Source organism: Petromyzon marinus, chromosome 62 (genome assembly GCF_048934315.1).
Source record: "Petromyzon marinus isolate PM22_M1 ecotype Great Lakes invasive population chromosome 62, UKy_Petmar_22M1.pri1.0, whole genome shotgun sequence".
Lineage (NCBI taxonomy): Eukaryota > Metazoa > Chordata > Hyperoartia > Petromyzontiformes > Petromyzontidae > Petromyzon > Petromyzon marinus.
Genome location: NC_133728.1, coordinates 5,659,460 through 5,677,407, shown reverse-complemented (window position 1 = coordinate 5,677,407; position 17,948 = coordinate 5,659,460). Strand labels below are relative to the sequence as shown.

Genomic DNA, 17,948 nt, shown 5'->3' with positions numbered 1-17,948 from the left:
CACAAGCACCACCACCACCCCCAACAACAACCACCACTTCCAACAAAAAACACCCCAACCACCACCACAACTCCCACCACCAACAACCACCACCACCACAAGCACCACCACCCCAACCACCATTACCACACCCACCACCACCACCACCCCCAACAAAAACCACCACCTCCAACAACAACCACCCCAACCACCACCACAACTACCACCACCACCCCAACCACCACAACCACACGCACCACCACCACCCCCAACAAAAACCACCACCTCCAACAACAACCACCCCAACCACCACCACAACTACCACCACCACCCCAACCACCACAACCATACGCACCACCACCACCCCCAACAACAACCACCACCTCCAACAACAACCACCCCAACTACCACCACAATGACCACCACCAACATTTACCACCACCACAAGCACCACCACCACAACCGCCATCCCTGTGTATGTGTGTGTATGTGTGTGTGTATGCGTGTGTTTATGTGTGTGTATGTGTGTGTGTATGTGTGTATGCGTGTGTGTATGTGTGTATGTGTGTGTGTATGTGTGTATGCTGTGAACATAGCCTGGCACAAGCGTCGTGGTGACGTCACCGCCACTTAGTGGCGATTGGCGGTTGTTGTTGTATGCGTGTGTATGTGTGTGTATGTGTGTATGTGTGTGTATGTGTGTATGCGTGTGTGTATGTGTGTATGTGTGTGTATGTGTGTGTATGTGTGTGTGTATGTGTGTATGCGTGCGTGTATGTGTGTGTGTATGTGTGTATGTGTGTGTGTATGCGTGTGTGTATGTGTGTATGCGTGTGTGTATGTGTGTGTGTATGTGTGTATGTGTATATGCGTGTGTGTATGTGTGTGTGTATGTGTGTATGCGTGTGTGTATGTGTGTGTGTATGTGTGTATGTATGTGTATATGCGTGTGTGTATGTGTGTGTGTGTAGTCCGGCAAAACAACCCCCTACCTCCTCGCGGTGCCGGACGGGCAACTCTGTCGTGGACAGCGCTGTGGGGGGAGATCCAATTTTGATTGGATCCTCCCCTCAAGGCATATGTGTCCACCACAGGGGCTAAACGGGGGCTCTGGACGGGTGCGAGGGGCTGGTAACCCCTCCACCTTCAATTAATTACCACAAAACTACGAATTAAACTGAAATATGTAACAACTAAGCTTGTGCCGGAGGCCCCGGGGGGCCAGGCGTCTATGACGTCTCCTGGCCAAACCCCAATTGGCGGAGCCAGGAGATCGAATACCTACCCTCGGGGCTACTCCAGAAACAACGAAAAGCCACTACGGTTGGCCACGTGGAATGTTCGAACGCTCACTGCAGAGGAGAGGCTGCCACTCCTCTGTCGGGAGCTGGACCGGTACCGCCTGGATCTATGCGGCATTCAGGAGGTCCGGTGGACCGGCTCTGGCTCCTGCCACCATGAGGGGTGGACAGTCCTCTACTCGGGGCAGCAGACTGCCAAACAACAGGGTGTGGGTCTTCTTTTGAACAAAAGAATGAAGGGGGCGTGGGAGCGTGGCGGTGAGGTGTGGGAAGCTGTAAGCCCCAGGCTACTTTGGGCTCGCCTTCCCATCAACCGGAGGCGAGGAATGGTGGTCGTGGTTACTTATGCCCCCACCGAAGATGAACATCCGTGGAGGGATGCAGGCAAAGCCGATGAGTCAGATGCCTTCTATGACCTCCTGTCACAGGTGCTGGCTAAAGTGGCCCCTCGGGATAGAGTCATCATGTTGGGTGACTTCAATGCCCGAGTTGGTCATGAAACTGGCACCTGGTCTGGAGTGATTGGAGGGCATGGGCCAGATCAGCTCAAAAACAACGGTAGGAGGCTGCTAGATTTTTGTGCAGCCCATGGGCTTGTAATTACCAACACGCTGTTCCGGCATCGGCGCATCCACACAACATCATGGATGCATGCCGGGTCCAAGCAAGAACATCTGCTGGACTACATAGTGACGGACCAGCGATTGCGAGCCCATGTCCTTGACACCAGGACCTACCGTGGAGCTGATCTGCCCTCTGACCATCGACTAGTCATCTGTAAGATACGCCTGCCATTCTTCCACTCCGGTGGTGGGTGTACACCCAGGACCCCATTCCAACCTAAAGTGGCCTGGTCTCAGTTATCTGATGAAAGTTGCAAGCGAGAATTTCATCATCGCTTGCGGCTGGGATTGGCATCGTCCCCGACTCCTCCTGATGTCGAGGGTAAATGGGCGAGGTTTAGGACTGTGACTCATGCAGCTGCAATGGCTGCTTTGGGTACGCGGTCCAGACCTCCCCAGACACCCTGGATGACAGAGGAGTTGTTCACGATGGTTGAGAAAAAGCGACAGGCCCACTGTCATCGGCTACAGAATCCCACGTCTGAGAATGAGGAGGCTTACCGCAGCCTTCGCTCGGAGGTTCGGAGAGCCGTGAGGCGCTGCAAGGATGGTTGGTGGTCGCGGGTTGCTGAGGAGATGGAGTCTGCCTCAGTGGCCCGTGATCACAAATCTCTATTTAACTCCATCAAAAAAGTAACCTGCAGCGCCACACCTATTACCATCATTAGGGGAAAAAACGGTGATCCAATTTCCGACCCCCAGGAACAGGTTCGCAGATTTGCTGAGCATTTCTGTGAGGTCCTGGGGGAGGGAAAATCCCTCAGCCAGGAAAACATCGTGGCACAAAGTGAGGATGACCCTGCTGAGGCTGCGGTGCCTCAAATATTGGATGAAGTCACCCCCTGTGAGTGGCTGGCTGAGGTGCCATCTGCTGAGGAAGTATTGAAGGCGATCCGGAGTCTGAGACCAGGAAAGGCAGCGGGCAGAGATGATCTCCCAAGCGAAATGCTGAGGGAGGGTGGCGTTTGTGCACAGACTGCCCTATATGACATCATAACAACAGTCTGGACCACTGGACGGGTTCCTCAGGATTGGAAGGATGCCCTGGTGGTCCCCCTTTTTAAGAAGGGGGACCGCACAGACTGTAACAACTACAGGGGCATCTCACTCCTCAGTGTGCCGGGAAAGGTCCTGGCAAGGATTATTCAGCATCGCCTTGCCAGGCACGCTGAGGAGAGGCTTGCGGAGCCCCAATGCGGTTTCAGGAAAGGGCGGTCCTGCACAGATGCCATATTTTCTGTCCGTCTGCTACAGCAGAGGTGTAGGGAATTCCAACAAGACCTACATCTCTGCTTTATTGACCTGGTCAAGGCCTATGATACCATCAGTAGGCCTGGGCTCTGGGTCGTTCTTCGTGCTTTTGGAGTACCTGACCCTCTGCTCACGATCATTAAGGACCTTCATGATGGTGAGCGGGCCCGGGTAAAACTACGTGGCCGGGAGTCAGAGCCATTCCCTGTACACCTTGGGGTGCGACAGGGATGTCCTCTGGCTCCCACATTATTTAACATCTATTTTGACCACGTAGTTCGTGAAGCCTTCAATAGCTGTACCGGGGGAATCTCCATATGGTACAGATATAATGGGAGGCTAATCGATGCCCGGGTGCGGTCAAGGGATGGCTCCCTATTGCTCAACCACGTTATGTATGCTGATGACTTGGTAATAGCTGCTCAGTCAGAGGAGGAGTTGGAGACGCTGCTGCTGAGACTGGAGCGTGCCACTAAGAGGGGGGGCCTTACCATCAGCCCCACCAAAACTAAGCACCTGCCTGGGTATTTTGTACCATCGGACACTCCACCCCCACAACTCCCAATCGGTGATGGGGCAGTTGTGGAGAGAGTGGAGAGTTTCCCATACCTGGGCAGTGTTCTTATGACTGGCTCCAGTTTAACAGCAGAGGTCTCACTCCGAATCAGTCGAGCGGCAATATCTTTTCATCGGTTGCGTAACGCTGTGTGGAAGCTACCTGGTCTGTCGCTCCGCACTAAGCTTCAGATCTTCTCGGCCACGGTCATTCCCTCCCTTCTCTACGCTTGCGAAACGTGGACCCCCCTAATGGAACATCTTCGCTGGTTAGAAACATTTAGGCTGGCCTGCCTACGATCCATCCTGGGTTTAACCAGACTGGATTGTGTGAGGAGCTCACAAATCCTTGAAAGATCTGGGCAGGGTCCCATCGGTGAGCTCCTCCGGCAGGCAAGGCTGCGATGGCTGGGTCATGTAGCCCGCATGCCCAGCCACCGCATGCCGAAACAGCTTTTGTTTGGCCGGATTGAGGGGGCTAAGCGGGCGCGGCACGGGCTAGAGAAGAGATGGAGTGATGTGGTACAGGAGGACGTGGAGCTGAGTGGACTTGCCGATGACTGGTACCAGCGGTGTCAAGATCGGCCTCTGTGGAGGAGGCTCGTGAAGGATGCTACTGGGCAGTTGGAGGCAGTCGCCCTCCAACAACAACGGAGGGCGGAGGAGCGACGCTCACAACAGCGAGCGGAGCGCCGGGTGGCTAAAGCACAGCAGGTTGGCACAGTAGGGGGCACAGGTGGTGCATCAGCCAGTCATCTCAGTCAGTCGACCCGTGGCACCTGGGTCTGCCCCGTGACCTCCTGCCAGCGGGCGTTCGACACTTCACGTGACCTCAGGGTGCACATAGCCTGGCACAAGCGTCGTGGTGACGTCACCGCCACTTAGTGGCGAATGGCGGTTGTTGTTGTTGTTGTTGTGTGTATGTGTGTGCGTATGTGTATATGCGTGTGTGTATGTGTGTGTATGTGTGTGTGTGTATGTGTGTATGCGTGTGTGTATGTGTGTGCATGTGTTGCCAGACAGGTAACTCTGTCGTGGACAGTGCTGTGGGGGGAGGTCCAATTTTGATTGGCTCCTCCCCTCACGGCGTCTGTGTCCACCACAGTGGCTAAACGGAGGCTCTGGACGGGTGCGACGGGCTGGTAACCCCTCCACCTTCAATTAATTACCACTAAACCACGAGGAAAACTGAAATATGTAACTAATAAGCTTGTGCCGGAGGCCCCGGGGGGACAGGCGTCTATGACATCTCCTGGCCAAACCCCAATTGGCGGAGCCAGGAGATTGAATCTTTCCCCTCGGGGCTACTCCAGAAACAACGAAAAGCCACTACGGATGGCCACATGGAATGTTCGAACGCTCACTGCAGAGGAGAGCACTCCTCTGTCGGGAGCTGGACCGGTGCCACCTGGATCTCTGTGGTATTCAGGAGGTCCGGTGGACCGGTTCTCTCTCCTGCCACCATGAGGGGTGGACAGTCCTCTACTCGGGGCAGCAGACTGCCAAACAACAGGGTGTGGCTCTTCTTATGAACAAAAGAATGAAGGGGGCGTGGGAGCGTGGCGGTGAGGTGTGGGAAGCTGTAAGCCCCAGGCTGCTTTGGGCTTGCCTTCCCATCAATCGGAGGCGAGGAGTGTTGGTTGTGGTTACTTATGCACCCACCGAAGACGAACATCCGTGGAGGGATGCAGGCAAAGCCGATGAGTCAGATGCCTTGTTTGACCTCCTGTCACAGGTGCTGGCTAAAGTGGCCCCTCGGGATAGAGTCATCTAGTTAGGTGGGTCATGATGCTGGCACCTGGTCTGGAGTGATTGGAGGGCATGGGCCAGATCAGGTCAATAATAACGGTAGGAGGCTGTTAGATTTTTGTGCAGCCCATGGGCTTGTAATTACCAACACGCTATTCCGGCATCGGCGCATCCACACAACATCATGGATGCATGCCGGGTCCAAGCAAGAACATCTGCTGGACTGCATATTGACGGACTAGCGGATGCGAGCCCATGTCCTTGACACCAGGACCTATCGTGGAGCTGATCTGCCCTCTGACCATTGACTTGTCATCTGCAAGATGCGCCTGCCATTCTTCTGCTCTGGTGGTGGGTGTACATCCAGGACCCTATTCCAATCTAAAGTGGCCTGGTCTCAGTTATCTGATGAAAGTTGCAAGTGAGAATTTCATAATCGCCTGCGGCTGGGGTTGGCATCGTCCCCCACTGCTCCTGATGTCGAGGGTAAATGGGCGAGGTTTAGGACTGTCACTCATGCAGCTGCATTGGCTGCTTTGGGTACGCGGTCCAGACCTCCCCAGAGACCCTGGCTGACAGAGGAGGTGTTCAGGATAGTTGAGAAAAAGCGACAGGCTTACTGTCATCGGCTACAGAATCCCACATCAGAGAATGAGGAGGCTTACCGCAGCCTTCGCTTGGAGGTTCGGAGAGCCGTGAGGCGCTGCAAGGATGGGTGGTGGTCGCGGGTTGCTGAGGAGATGGAGTCTGCCTCAGTGGCCCGCGATCACAAATTTCTATTTAACTCCATCAAAAAAGTAACCTGCAAGGCCACACCTATTACCATCATTAGGGGAAAAAAGGTGATCCAATATCCGACCCCCAGGAACAGATTTGCAAATTTGCTGAGCATTTCTGTGAGGTCCTGGGGGAGGGAAAATCCCGCAGCCAGGAAAACATCGTGGCACAAAGTGAGGATGACCCTCCTGAGGCTGCGGTGCCTCAAACATTGGAAGAAGTCACCCCCTGTGAGTGGCTGGCTGAAGTGTCATCTGTTGAGGAAGTACTGAAGGCGATCCGGAGTCTGAGACCAGGAAAGGAAGCGGGCAGAGATGATCTCCAAAGCGAAATGCTGATGGAGGGTGGCGTTTGTGCACAGACTGCCCTATATGACATCATAACAACAGTCTGGACCACTGGATGGGTTCCGCAGGATTGGAAGGATGCCCTGGTGGTCCCCCTCTTTAAGAAGGGGGACCGCACAGACTGTAACAACTACAGGGGCATCTCACTCCTCAGTGTGCCGGGAAAGGTCCTGGCAAGGATTATTCAACGTCGCCTTGCCAGGCACGCTGAGGAGAGGCTTGTGGAGCCCCAATGCGGTTTCAGGAAAGGGCGGTCCTGCACAGATGCCATATTTTCTGTCCGTCTGCTACAGCAGAGATGTAGGGAATTCCAACAAGACCTACATCTCTGCTTTATTGACCTGGTCAAGGCCTATGACACCATCAGTAGGCCTGGGCTCTGGGTTGTTCTTCGTGCTTTTGGAGTCCCTGACCCTCTGCTCACGATCATTAAGGACCTTCATGATGGTGAGTGGGCCCGGGTAAAACTACGTTGCCGGGAGTCAGAGCCATTCCCTGTACACCTTGTGGTGCGACAGGGATGTCCTCTGGCTCCCACATTATTTAACATCTATTTTGATCACGTAGTTCGTGAAGTCTTCAATTGCTGTACCGGGGGAATCTCCATATGGTACAGATATAATGGGAGGCTGATCGATGCCCGGGTGCGGTCAAGGGATGGCTCCCTATTGCTCAATAGGGAGCCTGTGACCTGCCAGCGGGCGTTCGACACTTCACGTGGCCTCAAGGTAACGTCACCGCCACTTAGTGGCGAATAGCGGTTGTTGTTGTTGTATGTGTGTGTGTATGTGTGTGTGTACGTGTGTGTGTATGTGTGTATGAGCGTGTAGTGTAGCGGTAGTTAGCGCTATGCTGTGCTATGAACCCGGCGACCTGGTTTCGATTCCCCCTCACGGCCAACACCGGTGACGATTATCAGAACCCGTCCTGGGCCTCCTCTAGGTCGACTCAGCCTCAAATGAGTACCTGGTGCGGTATGCAAACATCGCCACCGTCGGAGACAAAGGCGGTCGGGTGTGGTTGTGCTGGTCACCCACCCCCTCGCGTGCCGTGCCGGCCTTCATAGGGTGCTACTCGCTAACAGCACTTGCCCAATAACAGTCTGTTGAGGCTATACGGGGGATCTTTGTCTTTGGTGATGCCACCGGCAACTTTGCGAGCGGCGGCTCCTGTTGCCGCTGTCGGAACGCGACCCGCGGAAGCGGACACCCCGGAGCCGCCTCCGAGATCCCCTCCGCTTCCCGGTGTCACCATTGGCGTAACGTAGCCGCCACGCAGCCATCGGGTGGGTGCGTGTGGGGCGGGGGTCGATAAAACGAGTACCGCCTTTGTTGTGAAGTGTCATGCGTTTGGGGGACACGTGCGGGAGCCACGGGTGACGCGGGACAGACAAGCGCCGCTGAGATTTGGCAGGGCGGACTTCGACAGGAGGCGGACGGGCGAGTCAATGGACACGCAGACATCCACTCACCCACCCATCCACTCACTCACTCACTCACACACCCACTCACCCACCCGCCCACCCACCCACCCACTCACTCACCCACCCACCCACCCACTCACTCACCCACCCATCCACCCACTCACTCACTCACCCACCCATCCACCCACTCACTCACTCACCCACCCACCCACTCACCCACCCACCCACTCACTCACCGACTCACCCACACACACACGCACACACACCCACTCACTCATTCACTCACTCACTCACCAACTCACTCACTCACTCACCCACTCACTCACTCATTCACTCACCCACTCACCCACCCACTCACTCACACACCCACTCACCCACCCGCCCACCCACTCACTCACTCACCCACCCACCCACTCACCCACCGACCCACCCATCCACCCACGCACTCACCCACCCACCCACTCACCCACCCACCCACTCACCCACTCACCCACCCACTCACTCACCCACTCAGTCACCCACACACACACGCACACCCACACACGCACACCCACACACACCCATAGTGAGACGCACGGGACCACGAGGAGACAGACTCGGGCGATGAGACACACAACCCAGGGGGAGGACAGATAGACACGGACACACACGCGGACGCATAGACCGGGAGACAGGCAGTGAGACACACGGACACGTGCAACAAGAAGGCTGACACACACACACAGACACATACAAACACAGACACACACACAGACACATACACACACACAGAGACACACACCCACAGACACACACACACACACAGATACACACACACACACAGACACACGCACATAGACACACACACACAGACAAGTGAGACACACACACAGACACACACACAGACACACACACACAGACAAGTGAGACACACACACAGACACACACACACAGACAAGTGAGACACACACACACACAGACACACACACACACAGAGACAGGCGAGACGCACAGAGCTAACAGAGACCAGAGAGGAGGTTTGAGCCACTGACTCGTGATACCTGCCGGAGTGAACGTGAAGGATTGGCCTGGAACGACAAAGAGAGAGACACGCACAGTGGGTGTGAAGCGTCCACCACCTGAGCCTCGGCCCACGACACCAACAAAGACAACAGTCCCTCCCCCCACTTCCACCCAGCCACTCACCCACACACACACCCGCCCACCCACTCACTCACCCACTCACTCACCCACCCACCCACTCACTCACTCACCCACCCACCCACCCACTCACCCACCCACCCACCCACTCACCCACCTACTCACCCATCCACCCACCTACCCACTCACCCACCCACTCATCCACCCACCCACTCACCCACCCACCCACCTACCCACTCACCCACTCACCCACCACCCACTCACTCACCCACCCACTCACCCACCCACCACCTACTCACCCACCCACTCACCCACCCACTCACTCACTTACCCACCCATCCACCTACTCACCCACTCACCTACCCACCCACTCACCCACCTACCCACTCACTCACCCACCCACCCACTCACTCACCACCCACTCACCCACCCACTCACCCACCCACCTACCCACTCACCCACCCACCCACCCACTCCCCCACCACCCACCCGCCAGAAGGGCCCCTAACGGGGTTATCACGGTGCACGAGGGCGGGGGTGGGAGGGTGGCTGGGCGGGTGGGTGGGTGAGTGGGTAGGTGGTGGTGACGGTGGTGGTGGTGACGGTGGTGGTGGTGGTGACGGTGGTGGTGGTGACGGTGATGGTGGTGATGGTGACGGTGGTGATGGTGGTGGTGACGGTGGTGGTGACGGTGGTGGTGACGGTGGTGACGGTGGTGGTGGTGGTGACGGTGGTGGTGGTGACGGTGGTGGTGACGGTGGTGGTGACGGTGGTGGTGACGGTGGTGACGGTGGCGATGGTGGTGGTGGTGACGGTGGTAACGGTGGTAACGGTGGTGACGGTGGTGGTGGTGACGGTGATGGTGGTGCTGACAGTGACGGTGGCGATGGTGGTGGTGGTGACGGTGGTGGTGGTGACGGTGACGGTAGTGATGACTGTGGTGGCGGTGACGGTGGTGGTGGTGACGGTGGTGACCGTGGTGGTGGTGGTGGTGGTGACGGTGGTGGTGGTGACGGTGGTGGTGACGGTGGTGGTGGTGACGGTGGTGGTGACGGTGGTGGTGACGGTGGTGACGGTGGTGGTGGTGACGGTGGTGGTGGTGACGGTGGTGACTGGTGGTGGAGACGGTGACGGTGATGGTGGTGACGGTGGTGGTGACGGTGGTGGTGACGGTGGTGACGGTGGTGGTGGTGACGGTGGTGACTGGTGGTGGAGACGGTGACGGTGATGGTGGTGACGGTGGTGGTGACGGTGGTGGTGGTGGTGGTGACGGTGGTGAAGGTGACGGTGGTGGTGGTGACGGTGACGCCCCGTCTCACCGGCGTATCCGGCGAGCGTCTTGCGCCGCTTGCGCCGGCAGTAGAGCCACAGGCTGAGGCAGGCGAGCAGCACCCAGCAAGCAGCGCCCAGGCCCGCGATGAACGCCGGACGCTTCACCACGTCGGTGATCTGCTCCGCCAGGTCGTCGTCACCGCCACCGCCCGCCGGCACCACGCTCGCCGGAGCTGGGAGGGACGCGGCACCGTTAGCTGTGGTGGTGGTGGTGGTGGTGGCGGTGGTGGTGGTGGTGGTTGCGGCGGTGTTGGCGATGGCAGCGGTGGCGGTGGTGGTGGTGGTGGTGTTGGTGGTGGCAGTGGTGTTGGTGGTGGTGGTGGTGATGGTGGTGGTGGTGGTTGCGGCGGTGTTGGCGATGGCAGCGGTGGTGGCAGTGGTGGTGGTAGCGGTGGTGACAGTGGTGTTGGTGGTGGTGATGGTGGTTGTGGCGGTGTTGGCGATGGCACTGGTGGCGGTGGTGGTGGTGGTGGTAGCGGTGGTGGCAGTGGTGTTGGTGGTGGCGGTGGTGATGGTGGTCGTGGCGGTGGTGGCGATGGTGGCGGTGGCGTTGGTGGTTGAACTCACGAAACAAAGTGGGAACTCAAGGGACCAGACTCTGGTCCGGTTTGCCAGAGTGACCCTGGATGAGCGGGTGAGCGTGCGGGTGAGCGTGCGAGTGAGCGTGTGGGTGAGCGAGCGGGTGAACGAGCGGGTGAGCGTGCGGGTGAGCGTGCGGGTGACTCCCGAAGCCCTTCGCGTGCCACCCACCCGCCCGGCCGAGCCGAGCCGAGCGGGTGGGTGCACCTAGCCTGGCACGATCCCGCCCGCCCGTCCGACTGACCAATCAGGACGCTCCGGGGCGCGCTGTGAACTCCGACTCCGGCGCTGTTCCGGGCCGCGACCTCAAGCAGGTACTTGACTCCCGGTGCCAAACCGTCCAGCCACAGTTCCCGTGCGGCCGAATCGACGGTGCGGTTCACGTGGTACCTCGACTCGTTGCCGAGACACCAGACCTGGTTCGGTGAGCGGGAGGGGGGTGGTGGTGGTGGTGGCGGTGGTGGTGGAGGTGGTGGTGGTGGTGGCGGTGGTGGCGGTGGTGGTGGTGGTGGTATTGGTGGGAACAGGGACTAATTAATACAACACAGCGGTGCAGAGAGGCGTAGCGGCTATGGAGTCTTTGTGGCTCTTCGGATTCCTGCAGGCGACGTGGAGATTCTGATTCTGGACCCAAAGGGGTAGGAGAGAGCGTGGAGGGGAGTGGAGTGAGATGAGAGGGGAGTGGAGTGAGATGAGAGGGGAGAGGCAGGAGAGAGCGTGGAGGGGAGTGGAGTGAGATGAGAGGGGAGTGGAGTGAGATGAGAGGGGAGTGGAGTGAGATGAGAGGGGAGAGGCAGGAGAGAGCGTGGAGGGGAGTGGAGTGAGATGAGAGGGGAGTAGAGTGAGATGAGAGGGGAGTAGAGTGAGATGAGAGGGGAGAGGCAGGAGAGAGCGTGGAGGGGAGTGGAGTGAGATGAGAGGGGAGAGGCAGGAGAGAGCGTGGAGGGGAGTGGAGTGAGATGAGAGGCAGGAGAGAGAGAGTGAGAGTGAGATGAGAGGCAGGAGAGAGAGAGAGAGTGAGAGAGTGAGAGAGAGTGTGGAGTGAGATGAGAGGAAGGAGAGAGAGAGTGAGAGTGAGATGAGAGGAAGGAGAGAGAGAGAGTGAGAGAGAGAGATGAGAGGCAGGAGAGAGAGAGTGAGTGAGAGTGAGTGAGTGAGTGCGTATCTCCGCACGCCACTCTGCCCACCATCAAAATCCATCTCACATCCGAGTTGTCTCGGCACGCACCATCAACCCCTTCCCCCCCCCCCACCACCACCACCTCCACAGCCACAGCCCCGAGTGGGTGGTGGGGGTGGTGGGGGGGGGAAGTTGGTGGGGGGGGTGGGGGGAGGTTGGTGAGTTACGGCCTAATTTATCGTGCGGCCCTAAATTGGAGCCCCGTTCTCCGCTTCCCGATGAGAAACAACGGGATGACAAATGAGCGCAGGGGAAGGAGGCGACCATTGTTATCGGCACTGGGGGGCAGCCCCCCCCCTCCCTCCCCCCCCCCGCTACCCCCATCACCCCCCCCCCGCCACCTCCTCCTCCCGCTCTGCCCCTCTCCACCACGACACCAAAGATCCCCCCTGTAGCCTGTAACGGAGTGTAAGGGGCAAGCGCTGTTAGTAGCGAGTGGCAGCGCCTACGAAGGCCGGCACGGCACACGCGAAGGGGGGGTGGGTGGGGGTGGCCGGCGCCACGCACGGCCGCCTTTGTCTCCCCCCTCCCCCCCGCCAAATTGGCGAGGCTTACCACACCACCACCGCTACACCAGGTTACTCGCTTGAGGCTGAGTCGACCTAGGGGGAGGCCCACGACCGGTTCAGATAGTCGTCACCGGCGCGTTGCCGTGAGCGGGTGGCCGGGGGTTCGCGCCGCGGCGCTAACCGCTGCGCCACCGCTCCCCGACGACACCACCACCCTCGTGATTCATCGTCCCGCGGGCTGTTCTCTGCATCGAACGCACGCACACAGATAAAGCCAAAGGTCCCCCGCCCACCCCTCCCCCCCCCTCGCGGTCTCTCCCACCCCTCCCCTCCCCTTCCCTCCCCCACCCACCCACCCACACCACCTCCCCGCCACCGGATAGCCTCGGCACGCTGCCGGGGCAAGTGCTGTTAGCGAGCAGCCTATGGAGGCTGGCAACGGGGCGCGAGGGGGATGAGAAGCCAGAAACCACGCAGACTCCAAATACACAGCAGCAGAAGCAGCAGGCGTCAGGGTCGGGATCGAACCCACGACCTCCTGTATACCTGGCGAGGTAGTTAACATCTCATAGCCACCGTGATGATGATGAGAGAGAGAGACACGCAAACTCCAAATATACAGCAGCAACAGCAGGCGTACAGGAGGTTCGCGGGATCGAACCCGCGAACCTCCTGTACGCCAGGCGAGGTAGTTAACATCTCATAGCCACCGTGTGGCGTTAGAGGCACTCCGAACGAGCTGAGAGCAGAAACAATAATTTGTTATTTCTGCACGCGGGGTTCAGAAACCAGATGAAATCTCAACGCGCCATCGACAGCGTGAACAGCCCCCCCCCCCCCCCCCCCGTACAGCGTGAACAGCTTGTCAACGTGATTGGCTGACTGACTGACTGGCTGGCTGGCTGATTCGTTGGCTGACTGGTTGGCTGGCTGGCTGGCTGACTGGCTGACTCACTGACTGACTGGCTGGCTAGCTGACTGGCTGGCTGGCTGACTGGCTGGCTGACCGACTGGCTGACTGGCTTACTCACTGAATGACTGACTGAATGACTGACTGGCTGGCTGGCTGACTGGCTGGCTGACTAACTGGCTGACTGGCTGGCTGATTGGCTGGCTGACTGGCTGGCTGATTGGCTGACTGACTGACTGGCTGGCTGGCTGGCTGACTGACTGACTGGCTGGCTGACTGGCTGGCTGACTGACAGATTGGCTGACTGACTGGCTGATTGGCTGACTGACTGACTGGCTGGCTGATTGGTTGGCTGACTGACTGACTGACTGTCTGGCTGGCTGACTAACTGAATGACTGACTGAATGACTGACTGGCTGGCTGGCTGGCTGGCTGACTAACTGACTGGCTGACTGGCTGACAAACTGGCTGACAAACTGGCTGATTGGCTGACTGACTGGCTGACTGGCTGGCTGACTGACTGGCTGACTGACTGACTGGCTGACAAACTGGCTGATTGGCTGACTGACTGGCTGATTGGCTGACTGACTGCCTGATTGGTTGACTGACTGACTGACTGGCTGATTGGCTGACTGACTGACTGGCTGGCTGATTGGTTGGCTGACTGACTGACTAGCTGGCTGGCTGACTAACTGAATGACTGACTGAATGACTGACTGAATGACTGACTGGCTGGCTGGCTGGCTGGCTGACTGACTGACTGACTGGCTTACTGGCTGGCTGACTGACTGACTGACTGGCTGGCTGACTGGCTGGCTGGCTGACTGGCTGACTGGCTGGCTGACTGGCTGACTAACTTGCTGACTGGCTGACTGGCTGACTGGCTGGCTGACTGACTGGCTGACTGACTGGCTGACAAACTGGCTGATTGGCTGACTGACTGGCTGATTGGCTGACTGACTGGCTGATTGGTTGACTGACTGACTGACTGGCTGGCTGATTGGTTGGCTGACTGACTGACTGACTGGCTGGCTGACTAACTGAATGACTGACTGAATGACTGACTGAATGACTGACTGGCTGGCTGGCTGACTGACTGGCTGGCTGACTGGCTGGCTAGCTGACTGGCTGGCTGACTGGCTGACTGGCTGACTAACTGGCTGACTGGCTGACTGGCTGGCTGACTGACTGACTGACTGGCTGACTGGCTGACTGGCTGGCTGACTGACTGGCTGACTGGCTGGCTAGCTGGCTGACTAACTGGCTGACTGGCTGATTGGCTGGCTAAAACGACTAGTGCAAACCTCAGTGGGGCTTTTCCTGGCAGGATGGGGGATGCTCTGGTGTATGTGTGTGTTTGTGTGTTTGTATATTTGTGTGTTTGTGTGTTTGTTCGTGTGTTTGTGTATTTGTGTGTTTCTTAGTGTATTTGTGTATTTTTGTGTTTGTGTGTTTATGTATTTGTTTGTGTGTTTGTGTATTTGTGTGTTTCTTAGTGTATTTGTGTATTTTTGTGTGTTTGTGTGTTTCTTAGTGTATTTGTGTATTTGTGTATGTTTGTGTTTGTGTGTTTCTTAGTGTATTTGTGTATTTGTGTATGTTTGTGTGTTTGGGTTATTTGTTTTCCTCGGTTGTACCTTGCCCTCACCTCTCGTGTTTATTTTTGTAGCCGATTGTTGCCGTAACGTTCTTACCCCGCGCCTCTAACTCCACCATCTGTGAACTAAAAAGAGCTTCATAGCTCATCGGATTCCTCCAGAAGCATGAATAAATATTCTCATTCTGAGATGCTCACACACACACGCGCAACGTTGCGCGTGTGTGCGTGTGTGGGCGCGGGGGAGGGGAGGTGAACCTCCCCCACCCCCACTCCCCCAATCCATTGTGACGTCACAGCGGTTGGGTTGCCACGTCACTGCACAGGAGGGATTTTTAACGGCGCTAGGAGGCCAATCAAATTGGCGCCTTAAGAGGACCGCGCCCCCCCAATCACCCCTAAGGACCCCGAGGGGGGCCCCTGTGGGTAGTTCAACCCCTCCAGACCCCACCCCTACCCCCCCCCCCGCCCCTCTACACCGCCCACACCACCACCGCGGCTGCTGTGACGTCAGGGATATCGACGAATCGAAATGGTCGAGCGGATCTTGCACACGCGGCCATTACCGGTTATGTAACAACGACGATGATGACGACGATGATGATGATGATGACGACGATAACAGCGATTTGTAACGATGATGATGATGATGATAATGACGATGATGATGATGACGATAACAGCGATTTGTAACGATGAAGCTGATGACGACGATAACAGCGATTTGTAACGTCGATGATGATGACGACGATGATGATGATGACGACGATAACAGCGATTTGTAACGATGATGATGATGATAATGACGACGATAACAACGATTTATAACGATGATGATGATGATGATAACAGCGACTTGTAAAGATGATGATGATGATGACGATGATGATGATGATGACGACAATAACAGCGATTTGTAACGATGATGATGATGATGACGACGATAACAGCGATTTGTAACGTCGATTATGATGACGACAATGATGATGACGACGATAACAACGATTTGTAACGTCGATGATGATGATGACGACGACGACGATGATGTTAACGATTTGTAACGACGATGATGACAACGATGGCCATGATGATGACGATGATGATGATGATGACGACGATGATGATAATGACGACGATAACAGCAATTTGTAACGATTATGATGATGACGACGATAACAACGATTTGTAACGTCGATGATGATCATGACGACGACGATGATGATAATGATTTGTAACGCTGATGATGATGACGACGATGATTATGATGACGATAACAACGATTTGTTACGATGATGATGATGATGATGACGGCGATAACAGCGATTTGTAACGTCGATGATGATGACGACAATAATGATGACGACGATAACAACGATTTGTAACGTCGATGATGATGACGACGACGACGACGATGATGTTAACGATTTGTAACGACGATGATGACAACGATGGCCATGATGATGACGATAACAACGATTTGCAACGATGATGATGACGACTATGACGGATAGCGCGGGCACCACGCGTATCGTACAGTGCGGCCTACCACAAGGGGGTGAGCGTCAGCCCAGGGACAGGGTTTGTCCGGGAGCCGTGGCACGCTGGTTGACCCCGCAGACACGTGATCCGGAGTGTCCACAGAGAAGTGGGGAGGTGGGGGGGGGGAGCTAGGGGGGTGATCACGTGTCCTGGGAGAGCTCTCGAGAGGGATCGAGGGGGAGCTGGAATGCTCCAGAAGGCAGGCGGGGCACAGGGGCGGAGCGGCCTCGACCGTAGGGGGATATAAGGCAGGTCCCTGAGGGAGACGAGGTCCCTGCATTCTACAAGGAGAAGCTCCACAACCACCAGCTGAAGCTCAACATCTCAAGCTGAACCTCCACATCCACCAGCTGAAGCTCTACATCTCAAGCTGAAGCCACACGTCCACCAGCTGAAGCTCTACATGTCAAGCTGGAAGCTCTACATCCACCAGCTGAAGCTCTACATCTCTAGCAGAAGCTCCATGTCCACCAGCTGAAGCACTACATCTCAAGCTGGAAGCTCCACGTCCACCAGCTGAAGCTCTACATGTCAAGCTGGAAGCTCCACGTCCAACAGCTGAAGCTCTACATCTCAAGCACAAGCTCCACGTCCACCAGCTGAAGTTCTACATCTCAAGCAGAAGCTCCACGTCCACCAGCTGAAGTTCTACATCTCAAGCTGGAAGCTCCACGTCCACCAGCTGAAGCTCTACATCTCAAACAGAAGCTCCACGTCCATCAGCTGAAGCTCTACATCTCAAGCTGGAAGCTCCACGTCCACCAGCTGAAGCTCTACATGCCAAGCTGAAGCTCCACGTCCAACAGCTGAAGCACTACATCTCAAGCAGAAGCTCCACGTCCACCAGCTGAAGCTCTACATCTCAAGCAGAAGCTCCACGTCCACCAGCTGAAGCTCTACATCTCAAGCTGGAAGCTCCACGTCCACCAGCTGAAGTTCTACATCTCAAGCTGGAAACTCCACAACCACCAGCTGAAGCACTACATCTCGAGCTGAAGCTCCACGTCCACCAGCTGAAGCACTACATCTCAAGCAGAAGCTCCACGTCCACCAGCTGAAGTTCTACATCTCAAGCTGGAAGCTCCACGTCCACCAGCTGAAGCTCTACATCTCAAGCACAAGCTCCACGTCCACCAGCTGAAGCTCTACATCTCAAA

The 17,948-nt window shown here is 56.6% G+C and overlaps 1 protein-coding gene across 1 annotated transcript in view; it reads right to left on the bottom strand.

Moving 5' to 3' along the window:
- Positions 1 to 17,948, bottom strand: part of LOC116955855 (uncharacterized) — a gene marked incomplete at its 5' end in the record, with an annotated part of 94,756 nt that overhangs the window by 49,371 nt on the left and 27,437 nt on the right. Inside the window, 3 exons of the mRNA XM_076053759.1 lie at positions 9,046 to 9,072; positions 10,465 to 10,650; positions 11,301 to 11,472. Of these exons, the coding sequence (XP_075909874.1) occupies positions 9,046 to 9,072; positions 10,465 to 10,650; positions 11,301 to 11,472 (385 nt within the window). The remainder of the gene's footprint in view (positions 1 to 9,045; positions 9,073 to 10,464; positions 10,651 to 11,300; positions 11,473 to 17,948) is intronic.